This window comes from Pyrgilauda ruficollis, unplaced genomic scaffold (genome assembly GCF_017590135.1).
Source record: "Pyrgilauda ruficollis isolate IOZ18807 unplaced genomic scaffold, ASM1759013v1 scaffold8, whole genome shotgun sequence".
In the NCBI taxonomy this organism is placed as follows: domain Eukaryota; kingdom Metazoa; phylum Chordata; class Aves; order Passeriformes; family Passeridae; genus Pyrgilauda; species Pyrgilauda ruficollis.
In genome coordinates, this window is record NW_024529932.1 from 9,807,893 (window position 1) to 9,820,445 (window position 12,553).

At 37.8% G+C, this 12,553-nt stretch overlaps 1 protein-coding gene across 4 annotated transcripts in view; it reads right to left on the bottom strand.

The window, feature by feature from the left end:
• YAP1 (Yes1 associated transcriptional regulator) overlaps positions 1–12,553 on the bottom strand; it is an 83,080-nt gene that overhangs the window by 24,713 nt on the left and 45,814 nt on the right. For all 4 annotated transcript variants that reach the window (XM_041487263.1, XM_041487262.1, XM_041487264.1 and 1 more), the window contains exons 3-4: positions 12,053–12,168; positions 3,744–3,857 (exon numbers count right to left, since the gene is read on the bottom strand). In XM_041487263.1, coding sequence (XP_041343197.1) covers positions 3,744–3,857; positions 12,053–12,168 — 230 coding nt within the window. The remainder of the gene's footprint in view (positions 1–3,743; positions 3,858–12,052; positions 12,169–12,553) is intronic.

A 12,553-nucleotide genomic window follows, 5' to 3' on the forward strand; every position in this document is an offset into this window, starting at 1 on the left:
TTGATACAAAAGCCAATTCTTGGAAACTTACAGCAAAAAAGCTGAACAATTTTAAACCTCTAGGAAATTTGATTTTATAGGAAAAGCAGATGTTCTTCTACTTCACCAACTCCAGCCACTCAAAATGCATAGCTGACCTGCTTCCTATCCAGATGTTTGAGTACCAAGAAACTGCATTATGTTATCCGAAAGGCTCAAAAATCCAGTAGGATCTGTGAAGAATGACCAATGAACAATAGCAGAAAAGACAAAATGGTCCAAAAGACAAGTTCAACCTGACAGTACAATCCCATCAAGGGAAAAAAACCTCTTCTAAATAAAATAAAAATCCAAGGCAATTTGAGGCCTCTCAGTATGAGGCCTGCAAAGGCACTGAGAAGGTAGGACAGCATGTTTTTACCAGATGCTCCACTAGACAAGAATCCTGCCGACACATGCCTAAGGACCAACCCCCTCCCATCCCTACTCCTTTGATCCCATGTCATCTTTACGACTGCCTGTGCTTAGCATAAGGAGACCCTTCTTTCATACTTAGTTCTTTCCTAGATGTTAAAGTTTGTGAATTGCCCTAACAAAAAACTGTTTTAAAGTCATATTTGTAGACTTGGAGGATGAAAGTCTGAGACTCAGGACTTCACTGACACTTAAGTGGTATAGCTGAAGACCTCGAACCCATTTCAAAGATGTTAGACTTGAGTCTTGGAACGAAGTTCTTATCTTCAACTTGGAGCACTCAGGTTTTAGACCCAGCCTAACCCACAGCTATTCTGACAGAGGCTCTTTTCTGATGCATTATTTCTAAAAGCCTGCTCCAAGGAAGAATACATACTAATTACATTCATTATTTTCTGTTTAAAATCATGAATGCTATACCAAAATGCTCCACACCAAGTCAGTCCACCTAAAATAATTTTTCCAACTGTTTTCTAGCCACAATAAAGGAAAATTCCAAGCACTATTTAAAAAAGAGCTATATCCACACCAAGTCCTATCATTGGCAAACTTAAATAAAGATGAATGTAAAGCTTCCATCTGATGAGGAACATACAGAGACATAAAGGCTGTCTCCCTGGAAGCTGGGAATTCAGAAGCAATTAGGGCAAAAACTCTTCATACCTTCTGCATCTGAATACTGGAACAGAGGAGTATGTTTGCACATACCATTCAATAGCTTTGTTTTTTTCAATGGTTCTTAAGATTAGTGAAAATGGCAGAGAGAGACATTAATTTCTCCTTCATTTTCAACCACTGTAATAACCAAAAGCTTCAACAAGACAAAGATGAATTTATCATGCTTCTGGAAGTATTAGTAGGCACAAATATTGAAAACCAAGCCCTTATATTAAAGCACAGTGATAAAAAGGGTATGGTCATCCTCAGGGGAAAAATACCAACAGAAGTTTCAACCTATATTAAGCACAGAAAGGTAAACTTCTGAGTCATTCACATGCTATTTAGGGTCACGGCACATATTTGTCGAGGATCTCCACATAGTAAATAAATGCAAGGCTCAGTAATTTAACTCTGTCAAAGAGATTTTTTTTTTTCTTCTTGACTGGAGTGACTTAAGGAGGTCACAAGTAAGAAAGCAACAGGAATAGAATTTTCTATTTTCTTGGCTCAAATGATAAAAACATAAACCACAATACAATGTATACAACCCAGGTTTTCAAGGAAAACTCCTTCAAGCTCAACAGCAGCTAGCAGCTTGTCTCTATTTGCCGTCACTCTAGATCAGAAGAGCCCACATGCTTTTTTTTCCTTTCCTGCCCCTTTCAGTTACACTTGAGCTCTTTGACTGAAAAGGTCTGGAACAGATTAAAAGTCCGACCACAAAATAAAGAGCCTTGGCATGTACTCAAGCCTGTCTGGGATACACATACACAGTGGGCCCAAAAAGGGAAGCTATGCAGCAAGAAACCCTTAATCAGTCTTTTGGACATTTCTAACTTCTTTCAGTTTAACTGCACAGCCTTAACATTTGATAGAGTTTCAGTATGCACAAGACAAGCAGCTTTTGCCCTTACAGTTGAACCACTTGTATTTACAGGAATACATAATTGTGACAAGCAAGATTCATCTCACTCACAACCTCTGTCCATTAAGGCATTTTCCACACCCCTTTTTAATTCCAGTTCATCTTTGGAAATGATAAAGTAATGCATGTAAAGAAAAACAGCTACCCTGCAAGATTACCCGAGTAAATGTAATTGCAAAAGGCAACACTGATTTTCAAAATGACTGCCTCCTTTTCAGTCTTACTCACATAGTAAGTAATTGTGAAGTTGCAAATTACCCACACACTCCTCTTGCAATGTGCAAACAAGTCTGTAGCTCTGGCTGGTGTTAAAGCCAGCACGGACATTTGCCAAAGCTGACACCCCACCTTTGGGCTCAAGTTGCATAGTGGTTCAACCTGTCTACAAACTGGTGAGCAGTTTATAAACAAAGTGTGACAATCTGATGTTCTTCGTAAGAGTAAATGGATCTTGTAAGCAAGCACTCAAGCCTACAAACCAAAATGCAGAATTTCTAGCAGACATTTTAGAAAACAAAACAGAACAGTGACTGTTGATTTTTGTAGCTCTGTATTTATATGGCATTCATGGAGTTAATGCCTTTCCCAGAAGGGGCCCACAGTTGTTGTTAGGTCAACCCCTGTAAAGCTTCAAAGGTTTTGCATCCCCTCAGCCTGACCTACTCAGTGATCTGCACACTGTTTTCATTTAGCTGCACTGAGTCCAAAAGTAAAGCCTGAAAACCACAATGATCCCTTTTTTTTTTTTTTTTTCACTCCTACTGTTTTTCCATGGCTCTGGAAAAATAACTAAAATCCAAAGGAGCTGAAAATAGTAAGTTATTGGGAAAACAAATCAAGGGCAAGCTAATAAGGCTGACACCCACAGGTCATGGCTTTACAAGAAAACAGAAATTTTAACACCATACAAAATACATCACTTGGATAATCTATGAAAGTATTTTAGAGTCTTCACATTATATGTGATTTCTATTCATAGTCATCAGTGCCAATATTTTCTTGAAAAGTTTGCAGTTCTGCTCTTCACATAGATGAAAAATATAATTGAAAAAAATTGCATAAAAGTTCTGCTTTGTTTAATTTCTCCATCTAGACTTTGTGATCGTTAAGTTACTATTTCTAATTCCAATATTACATAGTCTTTATCCAACAAAAAGGTTATTAAAGAGCAACAAAACTAATAATTTCTTATCATATTGTTTAATACAGAAAGTTTTGTCATGATAATCACTGTGACAAGCTGGAATTATAAGCTGGTATATGTTTCAAGTGTATTTAAACAGCATGAACTATTATTTGACAATGCCCTCTTAAGATAGCACAAAGGAAAATAAATATTTGTTTAGGAATTAAAATATTCTTCTGTGGTAAAGTTTTGCTAATTTAAAGGGACGAGTGAGCTTGACTGAAACTGTCTCAAGAAGTAATTTCTGAATGTCACCACTTTGGGGAACTGTATGGATCATGTGGCAAAATACCAACCCATAGCATTACAAACTTGGGTAACATACAGTCCTGAAGGATATAAACTAATAGTTTTTATCAAAAAAAAAAAAAAAAAAAAAAAAGAAGTTATTTAAATAAGGCCTCTACAAGTCAAAATATATTTTAATCGTACTATAAAAAGTTTTCAAAATATGCCTGCAAAATTAAAGCTGAGTGAACTGAAGCAAATCAAGAATTCTGAATTGAGATGAACTTTTACCAAAGCGTGGGTCAAGCCTTGGGTCTAGCCAAGATGTGGTCTTGTTCTTATGGTTTATGTAGTAAATTTCTCCATCCTGGGTCATAGCTTGTTCCCATCCATCGGGGAGTGGGCCTGCAATATAGAAGGAAGGAGTTGATGGCGGGCTCTTGTTTGCTCCAGCTGAAATTGATCTAAAAAATATTTTAACATTCTACATATATAACAATACATGAAACAGAAGTGTTTCAAGCTCATTTCTGGGATTAAGGGCAAAGAAGTGCTGGGTGGGAAACCAAGGAACAGGAAACACTTCTATCATTTTTATTTAGGATTTGGACTTTAATTTTCAAACTTGTTTGTATGCTTTCATATCCTTTGACACATCATTTTGCTATAGCGCACTAGTATAAAACCAGCAATAAGTCAAGCCTGCCAGAATGAAACCAGCATGTGCACCAGGAGAAAGAAGAATAGTTCTACCTCTCACAGAAAAGTTCATCTAGTGATTAAGACACAGCAGCAGCAACAAACTAACACTGAGGAGATCCTGAAATATTCCTGTCTTTCACAAACAATTAAAAACAGAAGTGACAAAACTCATTACCTCATACTCTAACTTTTGGAGAAAGCTTTCAAGGCTTAAGCAGACAAAAATGCAAACCTGAAGAACAAGGCAGGCAAAGAAGCAATGACAGAGCAAAGGTAAAGAAACACCATGAGCAGTCACAAAGACACAGGGCCATGAACAGCAGTGCAACGCCTCTACAAGCAGAAAGGCACACACAGGAAAAACTACTTCTAGAAAACGGTCAAAGGGAGGTACATAATGATATTGTGGAGTCCACAGTTGATGTCTGAACACAGCCTGAGGAATGGTTCCCATATGTTCCCATCAGCAGCTTTCAAGAAACTACCTTTCATTCCTATACAGCACTTAAACCTCTTGTTCCCATCTATACGGTCATGCACATTCACCCATACATTTGCTTAGACTGAAAACTATTTTAAAAAATTATATTTATCTCATCTTATCTGGAAGGTGCTTTACAAATACATGGGTTTGAATTTTTATGCTCACATTGACACGGACATTTAAAAAGGTCTAAATTAGATATAGGAAGATCTTCCCTGTATTTTAGATTTAAGTACAATCCTCAAATTATGCAACAAAAGATTCACTACACATGTTAAGAATGTAAAAGAAATAAGAACAAAACCTGCTGTAGCAGCAAGCCATTGTATTCCAAGTTCTTCTACTCTTCCTCAGTGAAATACAATGATACAACAGCAGAAGTAATCTGGCTGTTAGACTTAGACTAACAGATTATTCTGTATAATGTGAGACACACTAAGTATACACAAATATCATTATTTCACACATGAGATTCAGGTACACCCAAAAATATGTGCCCATCTGATAAATGTCTACTACATCCATCTTCAAACTACATTAGCTCTTGACTGTAACTTTGTCTTGAAGTCATGCTCCTGCTAAAGAATTCAGTCTAAAACTTGGAGAAGAGGTGGGGAAGACAGATTCATTTGCTTAATCTCAAAAGATGTTCTTGGAGAAATGTCAAAATTAGTAAAAAATAATTCAACTGCATTCCAGTAATATCCCAAGGCATCATCAGGACAAGAATTTCTTACTGTGGTCTTTCAAGATCCCTTGCAAACTACATTTCTAATTTAAACTTTCATTTTGGCTCAGAAAACAAAGCCCTTCTCTAACAACTTCACTACTCCATCGCTGGTGTTACAGATGAATTTCAAGTGAGGAAAAACAGTGAACACCAGGCATTTTCTTCTCATCTGTAATGCTCTAAATGTTGCCTACAAGTAACACGTACCTCAGTTTTATCAGAAGCTGAACAGAACAGACAAGAAAGAGTGACAATACTGCAAATGATGCTTAAACCCTAAGATACTCACTGTACAAAAGGACTTTGATGGAGAAATGAAAGCTCCAGTGCAAAGAACGCAGTACTTTTTTACCATACCCAAAGACCAGCCAGCTAACCAGTGAGATGTTTTTTTTCAAAGCTGGGGCACAGGAGCACAGAGACATGTCCCCCATCATCCAAATGTAGAAGTCAATGAAGAACCAAACTGACTCCTTTACTGCTGACCCAACATGCTAGCCATGCAGGCAGACCTTCTCACCATCACTCTCCTCAGAGTCCTGCTAAGCCATACATGCCTTGGAGAAACTGAGCAAGAAATTCTTTGTGAACTGCAAAGCCAGAAAAACCCTCTTTGGCTTGAGGAAAAACAAAATCAGCCTTGGGGTGTCAGTCCTGCTGAACACTGAAATCTGTACTGGTCCAGCATGTTCCTTTGAAGCAAGTAAGAACAAAATGCCTTTGAAGAAGGCTGCCAGGAGCTGATCAATCCATCCACCGGGTGGAATAATGCTACTTTAGAGATTCAGTGATCTGATGAGTACTAGCTTACTACTAGAGACAAACCTGGGCAAGGTTCTCTTTCTAAATAAAATGCACAGCTGTGGAACAGGACAAAAAGGTCCATCTGCTCACCTGGCTGTCACAGCAGCAAGCCTTCCCTGCTAAGTGCTATAAATGACTGCAGAAGCAGAGCTTTTATCTCTGGAAACTTTTGGCATTAATAATGTAGCTTGCTTCCTTGTACAATAAACTGCTCTCATGTTTCTGCTGTCATCGTTACATACTGAAAAGGCAGTTCAAAAACTGAAATTATTGCCTTCTGTAATTCCTGTTTGGTTTTGTAATTGTGAAACTAGAAGACAGGTCTGACTTTCTAAAGGGTCACTTGACAAACTCTGTATTCAAGGCAATTACCAGAGGGAAGAACTAAACTCATGCTGAGGAATACGAGACCAGAGCATCTAGGAAAATTCCTCTGCAATTACAGGCCCATTTCCTCCCAAAAGGCTGAATAGGAACAGAATTTTCAGCATTAGATAACCTAGGTCACAAAAGCTGAGTCCTATATTGCTGCTATTCAGACCTTCTCACTAAAATTTCCATCGTTACTGTGGCTCATGCTGTACAGAAACAGCAATACTGGGTCTAACCAAAAGTCCATTTAGTCCAGGCATCTAGCCTGGGGTGATGGACAGACCTTGTTGGCTGATGAAAGTAGCCTATTTAGTGACTATCACACTCTATAATCTTTTAAATAAAGCACTGAATACATATGGAGGTATACAGGTATGAATAGTCACTTGGCCTCCAAGTATGTTGGGCACTGGAACAGGCTCCTCAGGGATGTGGTCATAGCCCCAGTCCTGACAGAGCTCAAGAAGTGTTTGGACAATGCTCTCAATGGTGTGACTCTTGGGGATGTCCTGCAAGGGCCAGGAGTTGGACTCGATGATCCCTGTAGGTCCCATCCGAATCAGGATATTCTGTGATTCTATCACAAGTTATTCCTTGGGCCGGTTTCTGTCTGCTTACTAAGTGCCAAAATATCTCTCAAGTACTTCTCCAGTCTCCCCTCCAACTTTTGCAAATATTTAGGACAAACAATATCCCTGTGACTGGTCCCCCTACTAGTTCTGTTGGGTGCCTCCTATGACAACTGAACACTATCACACCTGTAAGTTTAGAATTCCATGAAATAATTTGCACACGGAGACACAACCCTTCTAGGCAGGGAACTCAGCCTGCACTGTGGTACTTTTGAGGACAAAGTTACCAAAAAATTAAATCCTAATTTCCAAATGTAAGCCAGCTTTCCAGAACTACTGGTAAGCCATACCTCTGTAACTAAATATTTATATAATGGTGTAACTTCATATAAATAACATGTAATTTTAAAAGCCTGTGTGCATGTCTCTTTGGTGCACATCTCCACTTTTTGTGAGGTTTTTTTTTAAACTTTCTCATATGCCATGGAATCTGGAATGCAAAGCAGAGCTTGCTTCTGGCAGATAGAAAGCAACTGGAAGAGTAACAAAAGCAAAAATGTAGTAGAGATTCATCCTATGCTGGGATAAGAAGTGAATCTTGCAAGACTCCAATTATTTTTAAAACAAATGTAAACAAAGCCATATTTTATCAACAGGTCAATGCATACAAGAGGGCATCCCTATCTATCTACCAACTGACTATGCATGGACACCTAGGAACTAGAATACCTGTTCAACAACAGGATTCACCTTCACCTAATATAAAAACTGATCTCCAAGACCTTTCCTAATCTTTCTCTGTGAAAGCTGAACTTTGTCCCTTCAGTCACAGTGGTTCTAAAACTTCCAAAAATTATATCAAAGTCTACAAAATTTACATAAAGTACATCTTTATCCTGCCAAATTAGTATAAAAAGACACTATTTAAAAAGGGGTGGTTTTTGCAGATGAAGAAAGAAGTTAACATTATTGTCACGCAGATACTTAGAAACTCGAGCTTCACAATAGATCACAGTGTTGACTGTACACAAAACATAATTTTGTAGTATGATTTGCTACATCAGAGCAATCTGCAACTGAAGTAAGCAAGGACCTAACAGAAGAGCTAGAAGTTGTTTTAGTTATTGGCATATTCCTTCCTACCCACCTGTCCGCTGAGAGTTACTAATTCAAGTGTCCATTTTTGTACCAACATTTAACATGGCACTACAGCCTTACCTTGAGAGACAATGGAATTGCACAATGGAACTTTCACTGGGAAACTCAATTCAAAACTGCCACATAAGAATGAAGACAAAAGAGGACAAAGACACACAATCTGCCCCAAAGCTAATTATCTAAGGTCTGTGTGCAAGCGGAATAGGCTGAAGTATGCAGTGCTGTCAAGCATGATTCAGAAAGCAAAAGTATCTGAAGAACAGAAATACATAAATACAATTATCCCATCTCTGTTGCATCAACTGTAATTGTATACGAAACAGCCACTGTTTATTTTCAAATGTACAACTTAACCTCAGTAGGAAATGTATAGGAGATGTTCCTAAGAAGAACAGCATACCATTATTACTACCTTTTTGTTTGTTTGTTTTAAACCAAGGCAGAAGAAACTATGTTCTTTTCTTCTGTTCTGTTTTCCTTTAGGGAAGAATGATTAGAAACATAATGCAAAAAAATGAGAACAGTCGCAATGACTTTTTATATACATGTGGCATGTTTACAAATAACAGGCTTGTTTCCTTTCCACTACTGAAGTGAAGATGCAATCCTATTTTACAGATTAATCAACAAATGCCATCTTACAGAGCGCTGTGCTGGTTCTCTGCATACATATGGCCCAAACTATTTCAGTTGATAACTTGTAGCAACTAAGTTAAGAAAGACAAAAACCTTTCTTAACTTTTCACACACTGATGACTTCCTATAAAGGATGTAGCTAACTAACACTCACAGAATAACTAATTCACAAAAGTTATGCCTGGAACAGATAAAACTGATTCAGCTGTCCATTAACGTCCTTGAAGAAATGTAATTTGCAGCAAGATAGGTACCCTAAGTGCCTCAAGAGATGGAATGTCTTAAGACAGATAACCTTAAGATTTCAATCTCATGCTAAACTACATCTTTCCCATTTTTATATTTTAACAATCTTTTGACTTGCCTTCATCACATCTTTCCTGAATTCTTCTTACCCTATTTATCCACAAAGACAACAGGTTTATCTCCAATATGTACACATCAGCTTTCACAATTCTCTTCTCTCTGCATCTTCAGTTTGTTTCAGCTCGTAATTCTTGCTAATGTCATGAACTCTAATTCTGGCTAAATGGTTAAAGCTTCTAAAGGTTGTCACGGCAGCTCCCAGAAATCTCTCCTATGTTTCAGCACAGTAACTTGACTTACAGGGTCCTGAGGCAGTACAGTAGAGCCTAGACAGTAACTCCAAGGGCTAGAATTAATGAGTACCATATACAAGGTCTATACAGAAAGGAAAATATTCTCCTTTGTGGCATTTCAGACACTTTTTTGCAAGTCAGTGATCTCCAGCTGTCACAATACTTACACTTGTTTTTTCCCAATATCTTTCATGAAAGGCTCTCATGCACTAGGGTATGTTTCACTGCCAGCAATATTTCATAACAGGAAACTTCTGTCTTTAAGGTCTCAACTTGATTTCTTGAGGATGAATGCCCAAATTAGAACATTAAGTAGTCTTAAATCTGAGTGCCAACATCATGACTCTAAGTTGCACTGTGCTGAAGTGGTACATAGTTACTTGACTTTTCCATTTCTCTCCAAGATTATTCAAGAGGCTACCAAGGAAGCATAAGCTACCATGAACTCAGTAATAAAAAGTAACAAAACTAGGTATAAGAGACTTTAGTAAAAACAAATATACAGTCATAATTTAAAGTTAGTACATAGACATTTGCCAGATCAAGTATCAGAATCACACCCAATAAATGCAGGTTCAGTATTATTTAATTCAAAACAGACTTTTGTTAATAGCAAATCAGGGTAAGCCAGTGCATCCAGAGAGCCAGTTCCAAGTCATACTACTTCAACTGACTTAAGCTTAAAAAAACCTAACTCCACATAACATGTGATGTAATTCAATATACACAGGAGTTCTGAGTCCTTCATGCACTTTATCAGTCTCAGAGCACTTGGGTGAAAAATGCTTCACAGGATTTTTAACTGATATTCAACACAGTATCATCTGTGAAATTAAAAATAAATGTTCAATAAACTTGTATCCAAGTGCTTTCTCAAATCACAAGACAACCCACTTGCACATTTCAACTGTTCTTTACTGCACAAACAACAATATCCATGCAGCATCACTCTCTCACACAACTACATCAGGCAATTACATGTAAATGTTCTTTTAAAAATAATCCTTGTGTCCAGATTGCTAGCTTCTTTTCTAGTTTGTTACCACCCTGTTACAATTTAACAGTACTTTTTTTTTACTAAGGACCCTTCATGTCTAAGTACATAAAGTGATTGCTACTTTACTATCAGTATTTTTTCCTGTAAATTCTTGGTACAATGGAAGGTTTGAGGAGTTATCTTAAAATACAGAATTTATGTCAATATTGAAACAGCAAGCATCTAGTTTTAGCACAAATAAGCCAAAAGGCAGGACAGACCAAGGGAATTGTTTCCTTTCTCCTATTCTCTCTCCTTTAGAAGTGTCCCTACAAAAACATGCCACCTCTATTGCTGCAGGTTTCCTGGGATAAATTTACACAGAAAATAATCACACTGTTTTATTTTCACATCAGAGCCTGAGACCTTAATTGCTGTGAATCACGACTTCCTGAACTTGAACAGGACTCATTTGTTTCAGGATAATCCAGCCTCCTGGCCTAGCCAGCAAAAAGTTTGATTAACTTCCCCTCTAATACTCAGTCATGAACAGCACAGTTTGGTCACGCCTGTTAATCTTTTGGTATTGTCTGCAGCACATGAATTGCAGCATGAAACAAAGCTGTCTAAACAGACCACAAAAAGCAGCACCAAAGAATAACCCTTGGGAAGTACAGGAACAGCAGACACACACAGAATACAGTCAGACTGTGAGAAAATAAATATAACATCAACCTCAGTGACAGACAGGAGGTGACAAAGCAAGGGCAAGACCAAGCACTCAAACAAGCATGGCACCAACTCTATCTGCTTGCTCTCTGCATAATCAGAGATGAGAGAGCTCTGAAAACACACAGCAGATTCTATAGCAAGAACAAGAACATTTTACTGTTGTCTAGTGAGAGTGCACCCCTCCCCGCCGCCAGCTGAAAAACAATTCCATATTCCAGGAAAAGACAACAGACTTCCTCCAGCTAGACCAATAATGATCATGATACTGGATTTTGTAAGTAAGAGAAACACAAGAGGAAAACAAAAACATCTCTGCTTCTAAACAAGATTTTTAAGGTGTTTGCTTGATCCATTTAGGGAGGACAGGAAAAAATTGTATGTTCATATTAAATGTAGGAAATGTAAATAAATGGTAGTTCAACATGTCTAGTCAGTGAGCAAATGGAGGCAGAAGAACACTGAAGCACAAAAGCTTTAATGCAAATTGATATTAATTGAATGGAAATTCTAGTCTTCACAATTTAACAGCATTTTGTAGTCAGAAGAAAATAGACAAAAATTCTGGTTTCCTTATAAGTCTGAACAATTCATTTGAAAAAATAAAAATATAAATCAAAGAACTACAGTGTTCTTTTTATTGACAATGTAAGTATTATACAAATTCTCTTATTTCACCTATCAGCCTCCTGCTTGATGAATCAGGCATCAACTAATTTAAAGTTTCAAACCAGGACAACTAGAAGAACATTTATTAAATCTGGACTCCCTATCCCCTGATTAGAATAGCTTGTGGTTTACTTGTATGATCTTTTTCATAAATACAAATTTTGCTTACCTGATGCTGAGTTCATGATGTTCTGCTGCACAGAAGGACTGGTGGGAGCTGTAACATTCATCTGGGAAAGCATGGCCTTCCTAGGATCTTGCCATGTTGTTGTTTGATCAATGTGACTAGGACAAAACAAAGCAAGAGTTAGGACAGTCATGCATTCACAACAATGACCTGCTAGCACAGAAAGTTTAACAACAAAAGGTTAAGCTTGCCAACAACAGCCACATTCAAAACGAAACAAGAACTGTTTGGATTCTCTCCAAGCATCTCTGTATGTCAGATTCTCAAACCCTTGCCCTGGCCACCACTAGTTTCCCAACCAACAACTGCAGCAACCAGAGCTAGAGCAATGGTTAGATAAGGTTCATCATGAATACCATAATCTAAACTGTTGTACCATAACTAGATGTTGTACCCTGGAACAAAGCATTTGCTTCCTTCTCTCTTTGATCACTTATTTGCCATTTTTAAATGTGTCTTCACAGATTTGCAAACCAAGCCAGT